This window comes from Panthera pardus, unplaced genomic scaffold (genome assembly GCF_024362965.1).
Source record: "Panthera pardus isolate Hobbes unplaced genomic scaffold, ASM2436296v1 HiC_scaffold_13, whole genome shotgun sequence".
NCBI lineage: Eukaryota > Metazoa > Chordata > Mammalia > Carnivora > Felidae > Panthera > Panthera pardus.
The window spans coordinates 92237770-92263977 of NW_026526688.1; the positions used below are offsets into that span (position 1 = coordinate 92237770).

The following is a 26208-nucleotide window of genomic DNA, read 5'->3' on the forward strand; positions in this document are numbered from 1 at the left end:
TTGAAGCGAATAGCTAAGGAGAGTATAAGTAAAAACAACAAAATACTTATATTTTTGCTTCTTTTTCACCTAGGGCACACTTCATCCCAAACCCTAAATTTTGAGTGGTGTGAGCTGGCTCAAACAGAAAAAAAAATAGTTTTTTAAAACTAATTTATTCTACCGTATCTGAGTAATATGGAAAAAAATCTTAATTTTCTTAATTAAATGATATATGAATTATTTGATTTCTAGCAACACACATAATAACTATTTTAGGTTATTTTAAATCACTAATGTGTGTAGATGCGTGAGCTAAACTTTATGACTTTAGCATCCAAATTTCATCAGTTATGATGTTGGACATTTCAATACTTTCTAAGTATATGTGGTCTCCTTGCATTTTTATAAAGCCAAAAAATAAAGCAAAATAAATATCAATAGTTTATAGACAGGAGTAGTTATTTGGTTCTGAAATGATATGGGGTAATGGTATTTCCAAGAAATCTGAAAAGTTGATTTGAATCCTTCATAAAACAGTTTAATCAGTGTTGCCATCACAACATATATAACATATAACAACATATATAAATATAATATAAAATACTTTATATTTCCAATGGCAGATCCATTCCTTTATCAATGTCTAGAGTAGTAGTCTTGTCCTCGGTGTATTCAATTCATGCCTTTCATATTTACATTCATGAGTTAAAATATATGTTCTTCTAGTTTGTCTTTCCTTTAGGTATTTTTTTTCTATTTCCCTCCCATTCCTGAAGTCATGAAAGTAATGATACATCTGCAAACTGTTTTATTTTTGTTTCTAGCTTATGATCCCATGATTTTTTTTTTTTTTTGTACTAGGGGATGAAAGTAAGAAAACACCATGTACGTTAGATTTGCAATACAAAATAAAAGTCATCTTTTGATTGAGTCTTTATGAGTTTCATCCTTATCAAGTATTAGTTTATGTGGTTTGACCAAACTATTGAATTGCCAGTGGTATTTACCGATTAACTAAAAGAAAAAAAGATTCCTATGTAGCAGAGAATAATAGGATAATTTCATTACCAAGACCCTCAAAGAAATATACTACAGAATCTCTAAGCATTTTTATTTTCACTGTGGTTGTATAAAATAATCCACTTAGAGAATATGGTCCCAATATTGAAAGAGAGGAGTACAATTTTGAACATCTCCATTGTTAGAAGAATGTATTATTTTAAGTAAATGAAGAATATTGCTTTATTCGTATGTTTCCATCACATAGTTCCTCTGATTCTGACCATATGAACATATTACTAAATCACGCTGAATGGTCAAAGTGATAGCTGCGCTGATTTCTTAATTTAGCCTAAAATGTTTAATGTCACTGTGGGAAAAGGATGATTATGTGAAAATGCTGGCATCAATAAAAAAATGAGATCTCCCAGTGACTCAAGTGTCAAGAGATGTTTTTCCATCTTAATTAAGCCCTTCAAAACACATGGAAATCAAGTAAGCAAGCGAGCAATATTCAAAGGAAATATGAAATGCATTTGAAAAATGTTTTCAACATCAAAAGTTATGTTTGATTGTTGTCAACAACCATGTCCTAACACAGAAACCTGTCTTCCTGTTAAGATATTCATTTTTCCATAGTAAAGGACTGCCTGCATCCAAGAGTCACTTTTATCTTTGTTTCTGAAAAACAACCTGAGCTCTATTTTCACTAAGAAGAATGGCATGTTGAACTTTATTCCCTCAAAGGGAATACTTTGATAAAGGCTTTTATGTAATACTTACTCAAATATGGTGGTTTGTAAGGCGCTCGTGTATTAGACAGCAGTCCATCCAGCTCCTTCCTCTCCAGGGTGCTGTGAAGGGCCTTCTCTTTGCCAAAGGTGGAGAAAGACCTCTCCGCCCCAGGCTGGGCTTCTGGAGTTTCAAACACCTCAGTGTCTGGAACAGAGTCCATGCCAGGAACATGCAGATTGCTGCGATAATCCGCAGCCTGGCGTCCATCCGCGGGGACAAAAGAAGGCATCCAGCACCGATCTGAATGGCCCAGCGCTTTACATTCCTCAGTACAGTTGGAGAAGAGATCCATGCCTGTAAACAAAAGGGAAACTATGGATCCAGGTTTCACTAATGTGAAAGATTACAGGTAGCATAAAGAGTGCTGGGTGAATGCGTTTTAACAAATTTTTCTTGCCTTAACCTCATAGACATCAAAAATGTCTTTGTACTATTGTGCAAAGGGTTAGACTCTTCTAGCAAAGAGGACCTTAAGGTAGATAGATCTTTCTAAAATTCTCAGAGTTGGGAAAAAGCTGTGGGAAAAAAACTAGGGAATGGTGAGTAGAAAAAGAATGAATATTTTTAAAAATCTCTGGTGAAATTCATAATAGAGAAAAATATAAGTATAAAGCTTTTATAATCCATAATCTCTAATGATGATAAGGCATCCAACATGTTTATTTTTCCGTTAGAGACAAGAACATCAGAAATACGTAAAGCACAAATGATGATATTTAGATTAAGAAATCTAGACATTAAACAGAAAGTGAAATTCAAGAGAAATACGGCACACATATTGCTAAACCAATAAATAACAAGAATGAAACAACATTTTGTGAGTGGCCAAGAGCATGCTTTCTTAGGATCTCAGAAAATGACCCTAAAAGGTATAGCTCAATGACATTCTGGTAGCCCATATTACTACTTATTATTCGCCACTGCAGACAAACCCAGAACAAATGACTATAATTAGTGAAACCAAGGTAATCAAGTGTAATGTGAGTCAGCTGCAGATACTATTGACAAATACCTTATTACTTGTTTCACACTGGAAACGCTTGTCCTAGTGAACACAGAACTGTTTCCTTACTAATCCTAGGATACTAAGATTTCAAATGACACCTTCAAGTTTCATCGTCTCCCACAGATTGACAAGACTATTAAATATTATCTGGTTGTGACTCAAGAAAGCTCAGTTTCTTAGGCAAAGCATAATAATTTTGAGCATTATAGAATACTATTTGACATTCATTTTGGTAACTACCCTTATTCAGAAAAACAAGTACATAAACCATAATCACATTTTAATATTTTTCTAAACATACTAACACATTTATTGTGCATGTTTTTAAACAGGATCAATTTAAAATAACTCAAGTATGATTATTCTGCATAAAAGAAGCTCTCAAATGCATGAGCAGTCTGGAAAAACGATGAATTTCTTTTTTAATCAACAGAGTCATATTTATTTAATGAACCCATCTGATTGTTTCTTCTTACAAATATCAGGAGTGATTTTGAACTCTTGAGTTTTGGTTTTTAAATTCCTAATGGCCTTTTGTCACAAACTGCTTTACTTGTTTGTGTGTGTATATATTAACATCTGTATATGATAAAGTATAGAAAATATTTTTTTCAGAGTATCAATCTTCTAGATTGTCCACAAGTATTTTGGAGATAAGAACAGTTAATTATGTAAATTATGTTTAAAGAAATAAAATGAATCTTCTTATCATATATTAATCTCACTTTATGACTTTTTTATTTTAAATTAAACTATGTATAATGCCGAGTCTGGCTTCGATTATAGTGTTCCATTGATAATTGTCATGCATAAGCCTTGAAATAAATTACTGATCAGTGAACTGTTGAGGAACTTAAACGTGAGCTGAAACCTGGATAAGGAACCAGGTTAAGAAAGCATGTAAAATATGTCAGTGTTTTTTTGACACCAGGGTAGCTGAGGTTTTTTTTTTTTTTTTTTTCCTATTTCATCACAGAGATATTTAGAAAGAAAAAGAAAAAGGAAAGAAATTGATACACATTGACATCCTAGGTTGGTAGAAGCTATAGAACCAAAGAGATTTATATTTTGAATACTGTACTAGAAACGCTCCCTATTTGAAATATGATAGAGCAAAAAGAAAAGATTTTTTTGACAGATGGAATTACTGTTCAAAGTAAAATGATTGTGAGCAATTATTTATTTTAAAATTAAATCAAAATCATAATTAAGTTTGAAGTTGGTGGAATTAATACAAATATTAGGATAATACTACATTATTAAACAATAATAACAATGGGTATTAATGCAAAATTTGGAATACAGTTTTTTTCTCACATGACCGATGAATATCATTTTAAATATACCACATGATACCATTAACAATCTTTCCCATCTTTTTGAGCAGCTATACTCTCAAGTTCTCTCATAATTTTAAATGTGATCATCTGTCTTAAATTTTAATAAACTAGTCTCTCAACATTAGTAAGATGCTGTATGTGTTAGGAGGTACTTTTAGTAGAACTTGTTTAATTAAATAGTTTATACTCAGTTGTGCCCATTTTCTTTTCTTGAAGTGTCTGGTTTCCTGGTCTTCGGCTTCTTTAATTATTAGAAACTAGTTAAAATTCTCTCAGACGATGTAATCAAGTTCTCACGAGTCGAGAACCTGTACAAAAATGATATCATGTGCATAACAAGAAAAATGAGAAATAGGATGAAGTTTTATGCTGGAAGAACAATTTTACTCGACAGAGAAAACACTTGTAAATGATGTTCTTACTGAATTTATGAACTAGTCTTTTAAAAGTGTGATTCCCACAGTAATACCACACAGCTATATGTAACCAGAATGAAAGATAAGGTGCTACAAATTGTGCATGAACATACTCCACCAGTTTTACTGACAAAACAAGTGTACCAGTTTCTCATGAGGAAAATGTCAGACTCAGAAGCAAAATTAAAAAATAATAACATAAAAACTACATCAATACATGTCAAATCATTTGTCTTTTAGATGCATGATTTGAGAACCAAGTAAATATACCTGTTACCATTCCTCACTTGAGGGAGTCACTGAACGACTAACTATTCTTTTCTTTTTTTTTCTTTTTTTACCTTCTTTCATTTATCGCCAGTCCCGTTAAATATACTATTTAATGGCCAAATAAACAGAAGTATATTTAAGTTCTGTTGTGATAAATGACTACATGATACACAGGAATGCCAGGTCTTCTGGGACAGGTGACGTATTAAAATGTATGCTTTTCACATTGCTCTTGGAATTTTTTAATAGCTCAAAGTGAAGGCCCCAGAGAAAACAAATTTAAGGTGATTTTTATATTTTCTCATTCAAATGCCCCTAAGTATAGAACCTGTGAGATTTGTTTAGCAGAAAAATACAGGCCAAACCTCAGTTTTGAAGTTTTGGTAATTTCTAAGAATCATCTCAACATACACACACACACACACACACACACACACATACATATATATACATACACATATACACATATATGTATATGCATGTATATATGTATATACATATATACACATATACATACATACGTATATATATACACATGTACACACATACATATACATTACTTGAAATTTCTTCTCCTAGTTATTTATTTTTCCCACTTCTCAGAAATAATCTGTTCTACAAGGCATGACAGCTGACGTGATAGACTTCTTGTTATGCAAAGATATATTTAGACAAATTTTAAAATACATATTTTTGAACTGGCAAGTAACTTGTTCTTTATAGTCAGAGGCAGTGCTATTACCATTGAGAACAAATCATGATTTCAAAAATATTATACTTGTATTCAGTTTGTGCTGTTTTCTGATGAATGTAACAATATAAAGTTATGTGTGCATTTCTTTCTCATGCACCAAGACTTCATAAAAAGGTTTATTTTTTCGTAACACGATAAATTAATTTTAAAGAAAATCAAAACTTAATTTTTTGAGGAAATTTCCAGTCTTCCTTTAACCACTTACCAACAACAAAAAAATGGAGAGATATTTATTATAACCGCAAAAATTGGCATAAGTTTTAGGAAAAGATAGCTTGGACACAGATATTTATTAACATGATTCACTCATGAAAAAATCAAAACATGTACATCAAAATTTCTCCTAATTTATCAATCTTCCAGTGTGTTGATATTTTTCTCCATTTTCTCTAATATTTTGTCATATGCGTTTTTCCAATTATAAATCTCTCTGTAGCATCAAGTGGCAGTTCAGATTTTCACCAGTAACACGAATAAGCTTTTGCAAACAATCATATAAATTCACTTTATTGACAAATCCAGATGCTAATCTGCCAGTATCTACATTCTGAGTGGAGCTGGGAAAGGGAAATTTGTATTGATGATAAATCAAAAATTGTCTTGTTGGTCTTGTAAGAATGTGCAATCGCTGAATATGTTTCATGGTATACTTTACTAGTTTGGAAATACTGTCAACTCCAGTCACTTTGTTTTTTTAACATGTAGCCAAATTTTGACCGCATATCCTGCATCGATCTCAATAATTAAAATTAACACACCTAGTCTAAGTTTCCTTGTAACTGAAGGTCAAACGTACAAGGAAGAGCGGTTTGACAATTTTCAGGTAAACTATAACACGTAACATTAACAGAATCACTTATTAGATTGTCCTTTTCAATATATTTTTTAAGAGGACACAAATATTAGAAATAAATTGATAAGTCTAATAGTGTGCATATCACAAATATTTAATAAGCGAGGCAAAAAATTCTTATAACTAAATATATCTCCTTAGATGTGCCTGTAATAATGTTAAAATGTTTAAGGATATGCAACTAAAATTTTTGTGTCAGTATTCCAAATCAGAAAAAGATATCTTAATCTCATGATATAATAAACAAAATTGAAACCATATTTCTTTTAAGTACACTTTGACTTATTTGTGGCTATTTAAGCTGTGATTAATCAGATTTTCCTCTTGTGATGGTTTATGCATACATTTACCACATCTCCCTGGACTTCTGCCATATCTAACCAATACATCAATAGCACACTGAAAAAAACGGAAAGCACCTTGACAAGGCTATAGAAAGAAAATGCCACAGAGCAGTGGTCAAGCCGAAGAATTTCACACATGGAGCCAGGTGCAGTAGAAAACTGAAAAAGCTTATGTGATTCTCTGTGCAGCTGCCTCCGTGTTTAAAGCCCTTCTATGAACAAGATTGGTGACTCCAAATGGCTTAGAAAGGAGAAAAGCAAGGAGGGGGGGAGGTGGAGAAAGAACAAAAAAGAAAACTATTCATAGTAGAATAAATAGAAGGCATATCGAAATAAATAAATACAAAATAATGCTAACAGAAAAAGAAATCAGGGATAAATAAAAAGTTAGCAAGTTTAAACAGGTGAAGCACTGAGCTAAATAGTGTATATAATGAACTATGGAAGAAGGTACAAACTGAAGTAGAGATTTCAGAGTCTGTATCTTTCTAATGTTATTTTTCCATGGCAATCTGGTGTTCTTCCCCTAAAAACTAGCTCAGTGAGATTTGCTGATATGTATGTATTTTTTTTCATACCCTAAACCTGGATATAGACATGCTATGAATAATATTTCCTAAATATTACACAACTAGAAGATCATTAGTACCTGGCATTACAAGAAAATAAAACAGATGTACTTATTTCCCTGAAATGGGCTTAACTTTTAGGAAATATTATAGCCACTCGGTGTGAAGTTTATAGGACACAACATCAGTAGGGACTGGAAAAAGTCATTAAGTAAATGGATTTCAATTCTCTGCACTTAGGGTTTCATACTTAAAAAAAGAAAACACTTCAAAATCATTCTTACCATAAAATTAGACATATTAAATCTGATTGCAATTCAGCACACAAAGGTGAGATTACTTCTTAATACAAGCGTGTCATTACAATTCTAAAAGAGCAATTATCGCACTCAGTATGTTGTGCCTGCCTTGTAACTGCCAAGGAAATACAAAAGTAAATTGTTAATTCTGTGATACTTTTCGTGTTTAAGAATGTAAAGGCAGAGGCAAATTTTACCACTGATAAAGAAAAATACAAACTGCCTTGCTTTTTGGAAATTTTTCCAGTACACAATGTAGCATTTTAATTTTCCTTGTAATGCTTTGATATCTCAAATAATTTGAAAGAAACATTACCGAAATGGCAACACTGAGTGCCTGTGAAATAAAACAGCTACTGGGAAGACGCATTGATAAGAATGTATTCCCATCCATCTTCCAAATTTAGTACTTTTTGCAGATGTTTATTCGTTTCTCTTTCTTTGGTTAGGTTATTATGGCTCATTATGTCTGAGGGACTAAACTAATTGAAATGTTCATTGAGATTGGAGTGCTACAGAAAACAACAACAACAACAACAACAACAACAACAAAAAACAAAGCAGAGGGTGGGGGAGTGGGAAAAGAATAAAATGCACCCAAGGAAACATGCACCAGATACTCTGTTTTAATATTAAACATTTTGTTTTAAAAGTTTAAAAAAGGCTAACTTAAATTAGAAACCCTGGAAAAAGAACAGGAATGAGCAATTCTACATGTACAGCTTTTTAAAGATAACAATAAATCATATGCCATATATAGGCCAAAAATGAAAGGGACTTTGTACTCAAATATAAACTTCTGGCAAGATCTGGTTTGTTGTCAGGTTCCCAGACACTAAATAGATGCTCTGTTCACTTAGCGTGAAGGCCCGCAAGGGGCAGGGACCTCCGGGGATTCTTGGCAGTTCTCAAGTCTCATTAGGTCTGCATATTAATGACTTGCAGCAATATAAAGAGACCCTTGAGCAGCCTTTCCCCCCCTCCTCCTGCCTGTGTTTCCCAAGGCTAAGTCAGTCTCAGACACAGCACACATTGGCCAAGTGGGAGGCTTGCAGTAACTACTGCTGCCAGGCGACCGTGGGGTGTGGGCTGCCCTTTGACACACTGCCTCAGCACGGTTTAGAGGTCCACCGAGTGTGTTAAGGAATGTGTGCTCTCTAGGACCAATATTACCTTGAGAATCAGGACTCTCTCACTCTAGGGTTACATCGTTAACCAAAATGGAGCTCAAAAGCATGTGACCAGAGTTGAATCCAGAGATGGCCCAATGATGGACATTTTTACAAGTCACAAAAGTTAACTCATTCGCCTTTCCATTTCTTTTTGCATGTCAGAAAACCACAAACCTCAAAAAAAGAAAAATTAAAAAAAAAAAATACAACAATCACCCTTCTTGGTTGAAAGGCCAACGAGGTAGAAAATCCAACCTCATTTAATCCAACCTCAAATATGAAATCATTTTCATCATTGTAAGGTACATATTTTATTTTTAAAGTGTCTTCTTTAAGTATTAGTAAGCAGAGTTATCAGCATCCTATAAAACTTAACAGTTAAATTTATATAGACAAAAGTAAAGCAAATAAACAATGTAAAACATCTGTGTCACATTGCAACCCCATTAGTGACTATCATTAAGCTCGTATACAAATACACACAGGGTTCAACTTTTGACAGGTCATGGACCCTATTGAAAATATGAGGAAATCTAGGATGCTCGAGAAAATACACATTATCAAATGTTTCCTAATGTCCTGAAGCCTAAGAACCCAGCATTGGAAACCCTGCTTTCAGGCTATTCATGACTTTTCATCACCATTCCTTCTACCATTCAATACTCAGTGGCTTACAAAATGCACTGCTCTCAAAAGCAAGAAATTTGGATTCTAGTTCCCAATCATCCAATTATTCTCTTGTGACTTTGTACAGTTCAATCAATTTCATTTATCTTCAGTTACCTCATCCATAAACAAGTCTAATAATACCTTAATTGACTAAAGACTGAGGACTGGACCAGGTGAGAAATCTATAGCTCTTTGTATGCAATACAATTGCACTAAAGAACATTACATAAGGAAGAAATAGCTCATATTCTAACATATTTCACAATAAATCTCTAGCTTTACCTCTCTGAAGGAACATCAAATTTTTATAATCCTCTTTGAATATACACTTATCAACATAACATGACACCATTTTTTCTGTGGATTTACCAACATTAAACCTACAGAAAATTACCTAGGACATCATTCTTTCTAGATTTATTTAAAACAACAACAACAACAACAACAACAAAAACCATAAAAGTCAGCATTGCTCTTTGAACACACTTACCAGCTGACTGGCCGCGGTTGGTGGCATCGTGATCACTATCTCCTTGTTCACTGTCTCCATGACCACTGTCCTTAGAGCTTACTATGTCAGCTTCCTGGAATGCAGAACTAGAAGTACAAAAACGTGAATATTAGAATAAAAAAAGGTGAAGAAACACAGAAAACATTCTTCTGCCACCACATGGTCAACAATGGTGCTGCAGATTCATAGACCTCTCAGTTGTCTTTATTTCTGCATAAAGCTGGTTTTCATCACCTTAAACTTAACTCTTTAAAACTGAGCATAGCAGGTGGTTGAGCCCTTAAGGCATATCTAGTTTAGCCATTTTCTATGATTAGAGTTATGTATATGTTTATATGATTTTCATAAAAGAGAGTATCCACCTGGAACAGTTAGGGAGACTATCAGAAGCAGCGTAGGCGTGTAAATTGATAAGATATTCAAATATATTCAGAAAGTTGTATATAAATGAAATATGCCCAGATTTTAATGTATTGTCTAGGAACCCCAACATAATCAGCATGTATGTTCTGCCTTAACTGGAAATGTTTTATACATTTTATATTTTAATATTGAATAATACCCCTAATTCCTAATTTTAGTAGGTTGTAAATTGTCCACACACCAAGGTAGGAAAAAAAAAAAAAAAAAAAAGAGTCCATACCTGTTAACTCGGCGAGGTCTGTCAACTAGATAGCTGAGCTCGGCTCGCTGGTGTTTAGTCTAGAAAAAAAATAAATAAATCAAGAGCATTTGAATGCTAAGGGTTTAACTAACAGTCCTTTTTTTGAGGTAAGGAACTGAGTCTAGTTTAAGTAATTGTGTGCATTTTTATGAATTTTCAAGCTATTCTAAGACCTCACCCTAGTGACTGCTGGGTAAGGGGTGGGGGGGGATATGCAGAGACACTCAATCTAGACTTTCAGTAAAGGTTAAAAAAAAAAAAAATCCAAAAATGAAAAGCCAATTTTAAACGTGTGTATGTGTGTTTTTAAGGAAAGAATGCAAATGACCTCACAGCTAGGGCTCATAAACTATTGTCCCTAATAGAGTCAACCTAGGTAAACTCTACAGTCTTTCTTTCAGTGGCCTAAAACAGTGTTTAGGTGCATACTGGTTGACACAAGAAAAACAGCACGCTCAATAAGCAAAAAGTTTGGATATTTTATGGAATTATTTTGTTGTTTATTTTCAAAATGTGCTTAAGATACAAATGAACTGTACAAATATTCATGAAAGTCAATTAATAATATCTAAGACTCAAATAAAATAACCTGCCAAGAAAGGAATTCATAAAGCCCCCCCCCTCCCCATTCTTTTCCCCCTCCAAACGCCCTCTGCATTCTCCTCCCCCCACCTCCGGCATCCACACACCTTTTCCGGTCCAAACTTTCTAGTACATAAATCAACCCTGTTCTCCCCCTCCCTCCCACCTTCCAACTTTGCCACTTCTCCATCTTTTAAATAGAAATCGGAATTGACAAGCCAAATTCTTTGAGGAAGAAAGCCAACAGTGGTGATTTATCAAGAACAGTGGCAAGAGGTGATTATTAGTTAAAAGATATATTTAAGGTAACAATTGTTTAAGCCTTTCTTTAGTTTACGCTTACAGGGGTTTGTGCCAAAGTAACTTCATTCAAATTCACACTGTGTGGGCCTTGGGTTTCAAGAGCGTCTGTAAATGCTGTCCAGAGCAGAACTGAAGGCTTTTCTGCAACCCGAGTTCAGGGGACAAGGATCTGATAACTTATTCGCTAAAACATGCATTCGAGTTTAGACGACTGTGCAAAGTTAAACAATCTATAGCTTACTTTTACACGCGACTGAAAGCATCGATAAACAAAGCAAACAGCATTAACTTTATTAACGCCTGGGACAAACGCAAAGAGAAAAAGACCTTTGCCGGTGCCAGAAAGTCCCTCCATCACATTTCCCTCGGTCCCCCTCCTACTTTTCCCTTTACCCTCAGAAAACTGAGAAGGGAAAGGGCTGAGAAGGGGTTAGGATTTTAAAGGAACGATGCCCGAGGGAAGAAGGAAGGTCCAAGGTGGCAAAGCACCAAGGGGAGGAAATGAAAGTAAATGTGGAGGGGTGGAGCGCAGAAAATTAGGGACAACACGAAGTTTAGGTTACATACGAAGGGGTGGGATAGCCTCCCCCGCCCAATTCCTGCCCCCACAAAGATACAAAGAAGTTAATATCCTAAATATAAATACAGAGTGCACCAGAGATACAAGGGCCGGGCTAGAGGAGGCTTTCAGATGGAGGAGATGAGAGATGGTGGTCCTTTCGCTTCAGCCTTACCTCGTTGGACAAAATGCTTCCGTTGGAGATGATGTCGGGCTGCTGGTCTGTGTAGCCGGTGACGATGGCCCCGCAGGGGTTGTGCTCAGTGTCCGTACTCCGCGAAGGGCTGCAGGGCTTAAGGAACATCAGGTCGGTCTTGGCGGACTCAGGGGTCAGGCAGACCTGGTAGCAGTAATTCTGGTTGTGGTGGTGGGAGCCAAAGCCCCCGGACTCCTCCACCGGCACTTGGGCCGGGTTACTGGGTACGTTGGAGCTTTGCACCAGCATGATGTCCGACTTGCTGAGTTTTTTCTTGCGCGCCCGGGCTTGGCGGCCGCAGCAGGTCGAGCCCCCACCGCCACAGCAGCAGCAGCAGAGGCAGCAGTCACTGGCCAGACAGGTGTAGATGTTCAGCTTCTTCTCTTTTTGGCAACGCACGGCAAGCACGATCATGGCTAGCAGGAATATGAAAGACACCGAGCCCAGCGCAATGATGAGGATGAGGGTGAGGTCCAGCGAGGTCTCCCCGCCGCCGGAGCGGCTGGGGCGCTGATGCTCCCCTGACCCCCCGCTACCGCCCCCGCCCCCTCCCTGGGGCTCCACGGCTCCATCCACCAGCTGCACCACCAGTGTGGCAGTGGAGGACAGGGGCGGCTGCCCGTGGTCGCGCACCTCGATCACCAGCTCGTAAGGCCGCTGGGGGTCGCGCTTGGCCGGCACCCGGCGCGCGGTGCGGAGTTCCCCGGTGCGCCAGTCCATGCGGAAGAGGTTCATTTCGTTGCCCCGCACAATGCTGTAGGTGAGTCGGGCGTTCTCGCCGTCGTCTGCGTCCACTGCGGCCACGCGGGTCAGCAGGTAGCCTGGCTCCGCCGACCGGGGCAGCACCTCCCGCGCTGGAGTCCCGTTGCGCCCAGGCAGGGGCGCCACGATGGCAGGGGCGTTGTCGTTCTGGTCCACGATGAGGATGTTGACGGTGGCGTTACCGGCCAGAGCCTGGGGGCTGCCGGCGTCCCGAGCTTCCACCTGGAAGCTGAAGTCCTTGAGCTGCTCGTAATCGAAGGAGCGCAGGGCGTACAAGTAGCCGTTCTCAGAGTTGATGGACACGTAAGTGAAGACGCTCATGCCCTGGATCTGGCACTCGAGGATAGAGTAGGCTAGCTGGGCGTTGGCGCCCTCGTCGCGGTCTGTGGCGCTTACCGCGTAGATATAGGCGCCGGGCACGTTGTTCTCGGTCACATACACGTCGTAGACCGGCTGGCTAAACCGCGGTGCGTTGTCGTTCACATCTGACACTTGCACCTGGATCGACTTACTGGTGGAGAGCGCCGGCTCGCCCCGGTCCCGAGCCACAACGGTCAGGGTGTAGGAGTCCCCGGCCTCTCGGTCCAGGGGGGCTTCGGTCACGATCGTATAGTAGTTCTTGAAGGAAGACTTGAGGCGGAACGGCACATCCCCCAGCAGCTCGCACTGCACCTGCCCATTCTCCTCTGAGTCGCGGTCGGTCACGCTGAACAGGGCCACCACGGTCCCGGGCGCCGCGCCCTCGCTCACCGCCTCCTTCACCGTGCTGAAGCTGATCTCCGGCGCGTTGTCGTTAGCATCCAGTACTCGCACAAGCACCTTGCAGTGCGCGGGCACCGCGTTGGGGCCCAGGTCCTTGGCTTGTACGTACACTTGGTACACCGGGCTCTCTTCATAGTCTAGCTCTCCGCTCACCTCCAGCCGGCCAGTGCGCGGGGAGAGTCCAAAGAGCTCCCGCGCCCGGGGCGAAATGTGGCTGCTGAAGGAATACACGACTTCGCCATTCTGGCCCTCATCTGGGTCTGTGGCGTTGAGCTGGATTACGAGCGTGCCCGGCGGCGAGTTCTCTGGTAGAGACACAGTGTAGACGGGTTGGTCGAAGGCGGGGACGTTGTCGTTGGAGTCCAGCACTCGGATGGTGAGTAGGGCAGTGCCGGTGCGCTGCTGTTGGGGGGGCAGGCCCCCTCCCCCGCCGCCTCCCCCTCCTTCTCCTCCTCCTCCCCCTCCTCCCCCGTCCACCGCGGTCAGCACGTAGCGGTGCACCGCTTGCTGCTCTCGGTCCAGCGGCTTCTCCAGCACCAGCTCGGCGAATCGGTTGCCATCCCCCTGGGTCTGCACGTCCAGGGAGAAGTAGCTGTTGGGGGTGATCTCGTAGTCGCGCAAGGAGTTGGTGCCCACGTCTGGGTCGAATGCGCTCTCCAGCGGGAAGCGGGTGCCCGGCGTGGCGCTCTCAGAGATCTCCACAGTCAGGTCCGGCTCCGGGAAGGAGGGGGGGTTGTCATTGATGTCCAGCACTTCGATCTCCACACGGAAGAGCTCGAGGGGGTTCTCCAGGAAGACCTCCAGGTGCAGGACGCAGGACGGGCTCTGCTTGCAGATTTGCTCGCGGTCGATCTTCTCGTTCACGTACAGCACCCCGGTCTCCAGGTTGAGGTCCAAGTAAGGGGTCCGCGAGTTGGGCACCGTTTGAAACCTGCGAGCTGAAAGTTTTGTAATGTCCAAGCCCAGATCTTCAGCGATATTCCCCACGAAAGTGCCATGTTCCTGCTCCTCCTGCACTGTGTAGTGAAGCTGGGAAAAGACTCCTTCCACCATCCAGAGCAAGGCAAAGAATAATAGCACAATCATCTCCAAAGGGAAAGGAAGCAGCTTCCCGCAGCCAGTCAGCCACCCAATCACCTCCCCCACCACCACGAAAAAAAAAAAAAAAATCTTAAAAAAAAAAATAAACAAATAAAAGTGCGCTGTGTGGGGGGCTCCTGTGGCTTTCTGTCCTGAAAAATCTTATTCCTTTTGCTTCATTTTAGGGCTTCCCCCAACTCAGCCTCATTTTTCAATCTTAGCGCAGGAAGGGTGACAGGCGTCCCCTTTCCTCATCGGTAATCTTCCCACTGACCAATTAATAAAATAATAATACAATAGTCAGCGTCCTTTATTCCGACAGTCTTGGCGCAACGCGGCGCTGGCAAATCCCAAGGAGGAAATTTCGATATTTCAAGACTGTCCTCGGTTTGTCTTCTTGCTGATGGGAGAAGGAGGAGGAGGAAAAGAAGGAGGGGGAGGAGGAGGAGGAGGAGGTGGTGGTGGTGGTGGCGGTGGTGGTGATGGTGATGGTGGAGGAAGATGAGGAGGAGGAAGATGAAGAGGAAGAGGAGAAGGAAGAGGAGACGCTGCTGGCACCGCTGAACATGCCTCAATGTCAACGGCTGGCAAATGCAAAAGGGCTTAAAAACAGCAAGAGAATTTTTTGCCGGAAAAACATAGAACGGCTCTGCAGCATAAAACTTTCATTCTCTTCATTTCTCCGGATGGATGTTCTTCTTGGCATTTTCTCCTCTTTCGTTTTATTTGTATTTTTTGGCTCTCATAGTTTTGTCTTTCTCTGTCCTCATCTCCAGCATCATTTGCCTCTCTAGAAGTGTGATGAGCGGCTTCTTTCCTGCTGTTTTCTTCCCAAGCCTCTTTCCCTCTAACCTGTCTCTCTTCCTTCCAGTCTTTCCCTCCTCCTGCTTCAGTCCTAGAGACTGTGATCTCGGCTGGCAGTTTCTGAGCTCCGAGCGCTCCGCTTTTCTGTTTTTGCGCAGCGCCCTCATTCTGCCAACCAATCGCTGAAGAGCACCACCCACCGAGCCACCGCTAACTGGCAGATCTGGCTGTCAATCATGAGCGTCACTCGGCAGCCGGGAGGGGCGGGATGGAACCCGCGTTCGGGCGGGCTGCCGGGGTGAGTGTGAGTGTGAGAGTGAGAACAGCCCGGCAGGTCCCGAGGCGCTGGCTGGGGACTCTGCCGCGGAAAGTTCCCAGTCCCCAGCCGCAGGTAATGGAGAGGGAATAGAGAGGTTCCCCTGTTTGCATCAGCAAATGCGAAAACATAATAGCAACAGCAGCGGTATCCTCTCCCAGGAGCGGGGTTTCCAATGACGCTAACATTCTTTTTCCTTTAAGGTGTTTTCCTTTACTACCGATCGTGGAAATAAATCACCGAGAAGGGGAAAAGTTGCAGAGGGGCCGCTAACTGACAGGGGTTACCTAACGAAGGGGCTCTGGCCGAGACTGCCTGTACGATTTTAAAAAAGGGATATAACATGGGTTGTGTCAAACTAAGCGGGAGGGTCTATCGGGGCTGGATGCAGCGGAGTGAGGCAGTTGGGGCGTGGGGCGGAGGTGGGTCCTGAAAAGCCGAGGAATTCACGCCGGGAGATGTGGGCTGGCAGCTACTATAGATGTGCAGACGCGTTAGACGTGCCTCTGCCCTTCTTCAGTGTATATCCGTAACATTCTTACCAAACAGATTATTTCCCCTGGGGACCTAGTTAGGGCTACGAGCGCTTTGATCAATGACTGAGGAATTCCATTTGAGCACTACCTGCAAGCACGCCAGCCTAACGCCGGACTCGCTGGCAACCGAGCGCCGCTGGGCGCTGTAAGGCGCCTCGGATATCCCTGCGCCTCGCCCTGCCAAGTGCTTCGCTGCGGCGGCGCGCACGGGCTATTTTCTGCTTTTTGTGACATTTGGAGATCCCCTTCCCCGCCCCCATTATAGACCCGGGCAGCGATTCTTGCCCAGTTTGGGGCAAGACCGCTAGGTGAAAACGGCCGGGCTGCTGAGAACACGCGCAGGGGTGGGGGTGGGTAGGCGGGCAGGGGCTGAGCACATGCGGCGCCCGAGTCTGTGCCTCTGCGGTTATCAGCGAAGGCGCTCGCACACTGACCGCGCTCGCATCCATCCTCCCCCAGCCCGGAGCACAGGTCTGTGAAAGCCCCAGCGGAGTCCCGAACGCCCCACCCGGATCTCGAAGGATGCGCTTGACGAACTCTGAGGGCCCACTGCCGTGGCGCGGGGGCAAAGCAGAGCATCCATGCATCCACTTCTTGTGAAGTTAAAATACAGCGCGAACTCTTGTTAGAGAGTGGAATGAATGTCCATTCTCCGAGAAAAAGATTTTTTAAAGCATGTTTTTATACTAATTAATGGGCTGTACGGGGGTTGTTTATTCACTAAAGCTGCCCCAGTTTAGTCTTCTTATGCCACAACATAGGACGGTCCCTCGCGGCTTCCTGGTAATGCATGACCCGAGGGTAACACCAACACAACCTTCGAGAAAAGGCGGACCATTTCCCCAAGCCCGAGGTACGTTTTCATCTCTTCGTGATAGGGAATTAAGGAGAGCAAGTGTCCACGGGCGTGATTGCAGACGGAGGCATGCCTCTGTGAGTCCCGAGAGTGCGTGTCTACTGCCCTGCCCCCCCCCATCCGCCACCACCCCCCCTCCGCCCCGGGCTCTTTCATGGAGATGGGTCGTGCCTTTGAGCGGTTGGAAGGAAAGGATGCCAGCAAAAATGGCTAATCCTTTTTCAGCTGCAGTAAATTGACTACTGGCCATAGCCAAGAGAAAACCGCTGCAGTTAAAATGATTTTAGCATCACGTCTACTGCTGAGAATGGAATGGCAGTTTATAAAAACGACCTGTGGATCAATGAAAAGGAGATTATAGTATATCTGAATATTAATAACGGCATTGCATCTGTACTTTCCACCCTTCCCCCCTTTTTCTTTAGATCTGCAGGACTGAAATGAAATATTTTGAGCTCTTCTAGCTGACTCATCAGAATCCTGGAGCATTTTTTAAAATGACGGTAATTTTCTAATGTTTTCATTTATACATATGGAAACACTTGTGTGTGTGCGCGCGTGTGCACGCGTGTTTGCGTGTGAGAGACATGTGGCTGAATGACAATGCAGATCTGAAACTGTTTGGGGAAGAGGGTTTGTGTTTTCAAAATGTAGATGAAGTTTGGGCGGACTTGAGGCGTTCTCTGCGAGCCAAAGAGCTTCCAGAGGTGGAGATGAGAACGTGGAGAGATGGCCAGATTTGCCTGTAAATAATCACTACATCCACTGTAACACTTGAGCTGCTTTTTTTTTTTTCTTTCTTTCTTTCTTTCTTTTTTTTTTTTTGGAGCTGTTGTGTTTGAGCCGGGAACTCTCTCGCAAACGTGGGTTACAGGCGTCTCCTAGCGGCGAAAGCAGCATAGGGCAAGCCAGAGAATTTTGCTTTGGAGCTCCCATTCCGCAGGGTTCGCCTGTTGGGGGCTCTGCAGGATTTCTTGGGTCACAGAGGCCTGTGTCCGCGCAGGCGACGCCGGCCCGGGCCCTCTAGAGGTCTCGCCTCTCGAACTTCTATCTCTAAGGCTCCCCTGGACTCTCAGGGTGACAGCGGGGTCTTCTGCTAGGGGGAACAGACCCGAGCCCGGCCTTGCCTTCCCTCTAGGTAGCTCCAGCCAAAGACAACTGCTAGAGCATTTTGTTCCAAACAAGATTCAGATACTGGTATTAATAGCCTTTTCCGCTTCTTTATCCTGGAACCATTAAACAGCCCCACCCCGTCACCCACAAAACAACAGCCTTTTAAAAATGCCTCTTAATTCTTTTTTCTTTTACGTGCCCTTCGGTGGATCCCAGAATTTAGTGAAGCCATGAGTAAGTAAATAAGAGCCTCGGTGGTGGGGTTCACGACCTCTTTGAAGTGCGGAACATCGTGTAATAAACCGCGTCCCCTCTATCCCCCTTCCCCCATTACTGGACCAGGAAGGGAGCAGTGATACCTATGGAGCACCTCCCTACCCCTACCTCCAACACCTTCTCCAGGGGAGCCAACCGTCTGGGCTAAAACAAATTGCATCCTAAATCAGAGTGGAAAAGCAGTAATTATTATTTCGAGAGGTGTATCAAAATCAATTTTCATAAAGTCCTGGTTGGTGTATGAGAGTGATAATGCACATTCGTGTGTTTCATTGGCCTCTAAGTGCAGCAGAAATTGGGGGGTGCAAAGGATCCCACAAATGCTTTTTATATACATAGTTAGAAACTTTGAAACTAGGTAACAGGGTTGCTTTCTTTCTCACCCTTTTGTGGAAAAAGCGGGAGGGAAACAAGTTTGTTAACCAGCGGTTGGATAAATGAGTGTTTGCAGTGATTTAACTTGACTTGAAAGCAATTTGTTTCTAAATCCTCTTATTATTGCAGTGTGCCCAGAGCTTTGAGACAAGATTTTTTTTTAAAGAAATGAAAGAAAAAAAATTTAAATTGTCAATAAGAAGTCTTTCAGACACCAGACCTGGCCAGGATTGAGGTAGATGGTTCCTGGCATTTGCCATTCGCAGCAAGGAGAGTGCAGAGAGCAATCACAAAGGACCTGGACTGCGTTGCATCTCTTATGGCTATGAAATAGGTTTATTTGTGGTAGTGCAACCTAACTTTAGAGGTGGAAAGTTTTGGAGCCAATGCCAGGGACGCTGATATTTTTGTTCATCTAGTTATAGAGACAATGTTGACTAAGTTTCTAGAAAAGATTGATAGCATATTGTAAGCATTTAGGTAACTCCTTAGTTACTGTGTTGTAATGCTCTCAACTCAACAGAGAACAAACTAATACATATTTTGGGGACTGGGAATACTAGATATTCCATTAAAGCATTACTTGATATTCAAAGTAGAAATGTTCTTCTCCATTTTGTTTAACCTCGTTAATATTGGTACGGCTTCACATTTCAGTGTCTTTTCAGTTATCAGTCAGGGCCAGCATTTTGTTAAACTCTAAACAGTGAATTAAAAGCACTGATGAGCTGAAGCAGCCCTCTAATGCAAAATGACAAATTGCACTTAAGCAGCACATGAAGAAGAAAATGATTTATGGATTTTTACAATGGTCTGAGCAAATGAAAGCAACATGAATTATACATCCTAATGCTCACGATATCATTTTCTAATAATACTGTTTCAGTTCAGATGCTACACTCTCATCCTTTCTATAAGAGATATTGATCAATAAGAGGTCCAGGAATATTTTTAAATTAGGCAGTGGTGTCCGATATGGGTTCCAGATATATATTTTTTCCCTGAGTATGGGTGGTGAACATTGAACATACTAACATTCTGGTCAGTTCCTTCACATACTGTATCACTGAGTGGTAAATAGTCTTTGGGAAACTAATGTTTTGTTCCACACCTTCTTTCGGAATGCAAATAAATAGATCTAATTTAGAATGACAATCCTTATTATGTCATGACCTCTTTCTCTGAAAATCAAAGTGTGTAATCTCATCTTACCTTTTTCTGTCATTGCTTTGGATATTGAAAAATCTGATTTCTCAAAAATGTCTCTTATCTTCTTCATCTTTGTTTCATCCTATTTTTCCAGAACACTGTTTACTTCCTTAGTGTGTTAAAGACACACCTGAATTAGTAAAAAGGTCATATGCCTTAGTTTTATTTTGGCCTTAGTAGACAGAATAGTTCTTTTGGCCATCTTAAATTACAGGAAAAAAAAAATCAATCAGATAAAATTTTATGTGATGCTTGTTTTTTGAATCTGGAAAAAAACATCTAGTTACCTCTATGTTATGATGGGTGACTGCTCCCAGCACTTTTATTTAACCATTTGTGTCTTATGTAAGTATTTTAGCGTGTGGGTAGAATTTTAAGAGAAGATAGTATCTTTGCTGTATTACACATTTAACCTCAGGAAACTTCTAACTACCCAGAGGCCTCTGCAGTCACATTATTAGGACTAATCTTAATTGTCCAGGTAGAAAAAGAAAAAGAAGAAGAAAAAAATGAATCACAGCTTCTGGTTTTGATAGCATTCATATCACTCTTACTGAAAGTTTACTGAAATCAATGATATTATTAGGATTGTGAGTAAGAACTACAAGACATCACATTTAAAAAGCAAGCTGTTTTGCTAACATGAATGCTATGTGGGTTTTACTGATGGGGTCCAGAGGTAGAAATGAAGGTTTGAACATTTAGATCGGTTCAGAACAATTTCAAAAATTAATTGCAAGCCCTGATTAAGTTTGTCTGAGTAAGAAAAAAGGTATCTAGAATTCTGTGTTTTTTCTTCACCAGTGTGTTTGCTTCTTATCTGACAGTGATACAGTCAGCATAATGCTAGTGTTTATTTGGCAAGTATAAATTGTTTTCTTAAGGGGAAGCCCCTTGAGTTTATAAATACAGAATGAGATTATCCAAATTTTGATAATCCACAAGCATCCACATTGATAATCCACAAACCACAGCATTATTTTCTGAAGAGTTTGAAAATGTTATTGGAGACAGTCACCATACAAAGAATATCAAACATAACTTGAGAATTATGTTAGTAATTAGTAATTGGAATTATAATAGTAAACAGAACAAATAGATACTTCATTAAAAAAATTATCTATCTCAGTTTGACTGGCTAGTTAGTGTAATTTTTTGTGTTAGAAACTTGATTTTCATGATGCCTCATTTAAATGGGCCTGGGAACACTGTACTGTAATATTCTTTATTTTATTACAGTTTTGATTTTTTTTAAGTGAAACTGGATAATTAACTTTAAAGAGCCAATGTATTCCAAGCATTCTTACATAAGTTAGCATAACCTCCCATATCTAAAGGTATTATCATTTCAATATCATAGGTAAAGATAATAAGGATGTTCAGAATTTAAGTAACTCACCAAATCAATACAAAACTCAAATCCAGACCTCTTGATGCTAATGTTGAAGCTCATTTTTCTACAACACGATATTTCTCTAGTTCGAGTTAGATTTACTTAAAAAGTAAAAAAAAAAAAAAAAAAAAAAAAAAAAGAACTAATTTAGAACTGGGGTTCATTCAGATTTTGTACTGACAAGAATACAGCTTTCATCATAGTCAAATGGCTAGTACTTCATTGAGTTGAGCCATGAAAATGTATTTAAGGAGGTGTTTTGTGTGTGTGCATGTGCGGCGGGGGCACAGGGCATTGTCAGGAAACCGAAACTTGAATATGTTGTTTCTTTTTTTTTACTAGAGTGAATAGACTATAAGCAGCCATCTCTTTCTCATGCAGACCAGCCTGAAATGGAAATTGTAGGTTTTAATGATTGAAAATGGAAATTGATAGAACACACGTGCCCAAGAGAAATGCATCTCCACTTCTTCCAGTCCTGAAAGATAGGATGTTGATCAGCGGTCCCAAAAGCATTGCCTTGATTTCTCAGAGTTTGTTAAAAGCTAGGGGAAAAAAAAAAGTGTAATCACTCTATACAGTGCAAATATCTGTGTTTATTTTGTATATATTTCTGGTCTTTAAAAGGGAAATTCTGTTTCAACTATCATTTGATACTAACTTCTTCAATGTTGCTCAGAAAAGATTGTTTTAATTTGAAATTTCAAAGTTAAATTTATTTGACCATCTTGTGCCAGCAGAAAATGGAAAGAAACAACTTTAAAGACTCTTAAATGCAGAAAGAAATAATCAAAGGAAGATGATTTGGAATCTTATATACCTACTGTAAGTAAAATATGTATTATTATTTTGATAATAAGTACTGACAGAGGAACAATATTGTGTTTCTTTTAGAAGAGTACTTGGTAATTCAGGGTATGTGTATTGGATGTGTACAGGGTAGGTTCTCTATGCGACTCATTTCTAAAGGCACCCAACTATGGCAGACAATGATACAGTAAATTATGAAGAACATAAACTTGAGAATTAAGCCAAATTGGGCTCAAATCCCTGCTTCTCAAAATATGTGAACTTGGGCACACTCCTTAACTTCTTTGAAACTCTGTCAAAGTGTGTCAAACATGCTGAAAATCTGTTAAAATATGATGATATATTGACCTTGTTGAGTCATTGTGAGGCTTACCTGAAATGTTATATGTAAAATTCTTGGCCTGTTGTAGACTCTCAGTCAGTGTTAAATATTTTGATAGCCAGATGTTTTGAATGAGGTATCCTGAAACAAGATAATTATGGAGAATAGTTGGCATTGATTTTCCTAGTGGTTTTATTTCCTTCATGAAACACAAACTAAAGAATTTACTTTGAGGTGCAAAAACAGTTTAACATTGTTCCTATTTTACGGAAATTACGATATAATTTTGAAGATTGGATGCAAATAATGAATGAAGAAGACTAAACTAACAAAATTTTAATTAGGCACCAAAACATAAAAATCAATAATGACCTTTATTTCATAATCATGTTTTATATTGAAACTTTTATTTACTTTTTTCCAGATAAGTTTACATTTTCTATAAGCTTTAATTTATATGGTAATACTAATATGTAGATAGATTTTTAAAATCATCTTGATAAGAACATGGCTCTTTCGTTGCAGAAATATTTTTCTTCTATATGTGTCACAATTTTAGGATTAAAGTACTCTTATTTGATAGATTCGCTTATCTTTCTTCCAGTTCCTTGATGTAAAGCCTTAATACCTACTACTCTATCCATGCCGTTGAGTACTAAAATTCTCAAAACTAAAAACAAATTAGTGACAATCAGTGACTGAAAATAGAATGAGTTTATTAGAATGACCAATTCTGAGTGTCAAGCCTCAATTGTATTTGACTTTCTCTTTAGCATTCTCCTCCTTGCAATTTCTCTGCCTAGTTTTGCTGTTAGTATTCTCTTCAGTGGCTTCTTATAAGTTTAGAAGCAAAAGCATGCACTGGTGCTTTTATGATAGGAGCACAGCCATAGGAATACTGAAATAATAGGAAAAAAAAATGTAGGGGGAGGCTGGGTGGCTCAGTCGGTTAAACATCTGGCTTGGGCTCAGGTCATGATCTCGCGGTTGGTGAGTTTGAGCCCCGCATTGAGCTATGTGTGCTGACAGGTCAGAGCCTGGAGCCTGCTTCAGATTCTGTGTCTCCCTCTCTCTCTCTGCCCCTCCCCTGCTCACGTTCTGTCTCTGTCTCTCTCTCAAAAATAAACATTAAAAAAATTAAAAAAGAAAAAAATGTAAATCATGGGTATATTTTTTTAAGGATTCACCCTCAATGTGATAAATAAAGAATATACATTAACAGGTCTGAACATTGAACAGTATGAAAATAAACCTGTTAAAACATATAATGACTATAAATGTTGAGTGCATGGAGAATAGAGAAAAGACTAGAATAACACCAATTAGTTAAGCAAAAATTTCTAGAAAAGGGCAGTTTTGTTACTGTTTTAAAGACAACAGTGATATGGGTTAGTAGAAAGACCTATCTGAAGTAAGTGTGAAGGACTTGCGCAGTGACGAAGTGAAGGCAGTGACAGCATAAAGCTTTTCTTACAGAGATCATCAAACAGCAAATTAATCTTTTCAATTACGGGGCAACATCCTGGCTTTGGACTCAGTTTATCCTGGCTTTGGACTCAATCTCATTGGAGATTGGCTTAAATCTCCAATGTCAGAAGGCCTTAATTTTATTTCATTAGATTTTCCCCTCCCCATCACCACGTGCAAGAACTTGACCAAATTTAAGGTCAGCAGAGAAGGGTGAGATCCTCATTCAGCATTCGTACCTGAGTAATGCTTTGGGTATGATTTGGGCCAATAGCCAACTTTAGACTTAGAATTATGATAAAACCTAATATTATTGCTTGTTCATTAGCATATATATTTGAGGACCTTGGCCGCTGTTGCTAATCTAATGATGAAGTGCTGATTGCTGATTTTCGCCAACCATTTTTTAACCTTGCCTAGTCAGACTACCTAAGTATCGAATTTATCAAGAACATATTGTCATTCTGCTGAACAGGATAAGAGAGAGTACTGTTTAAGCCCAAGGAACCTAACAAATGTTCAGCTGAATGGTCACATTTTTTTTTAATTTTTTTTTAACGTTTATTTATTTTTGAGACAGAGAAAGAGCATGAACGGTGGAGGGACAGAGAGAGGGAGACACAGAATCAGAAGCAGGCTCCAGGCTCTGAGCCATCAGCCCAAAGCCCGATGCGGGGCTCGAACTCACGGACCGTGAGATGGTGACCTGAGCTGAAGTCGGACGCCCAACCGACTGAGCCACCCAGGCGCCCCTGAATGGTCACATTTTTGATGAAATTGTTGGCTGCATAACCAGTACTTAATAAAGATGTGCTGGCTAAACACATGAATGCTTGACCTTTTCACTTTCTGCTATTATTCATCTTAAAAGATATTTCTAAGATACTTCACTCAATTCCACAATATATGTTTTTAATAATGTGTATTTGAAAAAGGTCTTTTCAAGTAGATTATTGCTAAGAAACCTAATACGGAAAGCCCATGGTACGAGTGTGTTAAAAACACTTTATCTCTTACTTTCCACTAATGAAATGCATGGCTTCTCTCTCCAATTGCTATCATTATGATTTTCTTTGTTGTCTAATGTTAATCTTATTTTCTATTTACTGCATTGACTGTATGAATATGAATAGAGTAAGCAAAAAAGCCAATATTCTGGATTGTTTTATTTCTTTTGTAAGGTCATGATGATAAGGTAAGAAGGAGTCCTCTGTGATTAGAATGTTAGATGTTAAGGGTAAACAGAGAGGGAGATGGGAGAACATTTGCTGCCTTAGGTAGAATCGGGAGATACTATAATTTAGAAGAGTATTTCAGGGTTAATTTAAAAAGAAATGTTGATTAACTTTGTGGACTCAAAGCAATATACTGAATTTCAAGCCAGAGGGGACACTGTCTTGCTCCTAGCTTCTCATTTCTTCAATCTCCTGAAATGGAATTATGTCACTTCAAAAAAAAAAAAAAAAAAAAAAAGGCTATTAGTTGCATATATATATATATATATATATATATATATATATGCATTTCCATATTCCCCAGCTTCTTCATTCCATATTTGACACTTATATTATGGTTTAGATATTATGGAGTTTGGATATAATTCTGTAATTAGGCTCACAACTATTTTGCACATGCAAAATTAAGAGTAATCCTGTGAGGTTTTTCACAGTCTAATAAAGTCAGGATTAGTTGACCAGAGTGAAAGGATTTAAGTATAAAGGTAAAGTACACACGGTAGGGAAAAAAAAAAAAAAAAGGTATAGCAGTTAAAACTATGTTTTTTGGTATAAGAAAATAAAAACATATCAGTGAAACAGGGCAGATGACAGAACTTCAGGTGATGT

The 26208-nt window shown here is 39.9% G+C and overlaps 1 protein-coding gene and 1 long non-coding RNA gene across 5 annotated transcripts in view; one reads left to right on the plus strand and one right to left on the minus strand.

Moving 5' to 3' along the window:
• Positions 1-15373, minus strand: part of PCDH10 (protocadherin 10) — a 62807-nt gene extending 47434 nt beyond the window's left edge. For all 3 annotated transcript variants that reach the window (XM_019419650.2, XM_019419660.2, XM_019419656.2), the window contains exons 1-4: positions 12263-15373; positions 10623-10681; positions 9959-10065; positions 1765-2070 (exon numbers count right to left, since the gene is read on the minus strand). In XM_019419650.2, coding sequence (XP_019275195.1) covers positions 1765-2070; positions 9959-10065; positions 10623-10681; positions 12263-14893 — 3103 coding nt within the window. In that variant the 5' untranslated portion in view covers positions 14894-15373. The remainder of the gene's footprint in view (positions 1-1764; positions 2071-9958; positions 10066-10622; positions 10682-12262) is intronic.
• A 549-nt stretch (positions 15374-15922) lies between these two features.
• LOC128776538 (uncharacterized) lies at positions 15923-24874 on the plus strand. 2 transcript variants are annotated; one of them, XR_008421675.1, is made up of 4 exons: positions 15923-16082; positions 17305-17396; positions 17825-17902; positions 22108-24874. It is a non-coding gene; the product is annotated as an uncharacterized LOC128776538 (long non-coding RNA). The 2 variants fall into 2 exon arrangements; XR_008421674.1 differs by lacking the exon at positions 15923-16082 and adding an exon at positions 16908-17014.
• Positions 24875-26208: the final 1334 nt, after the last annotated feature.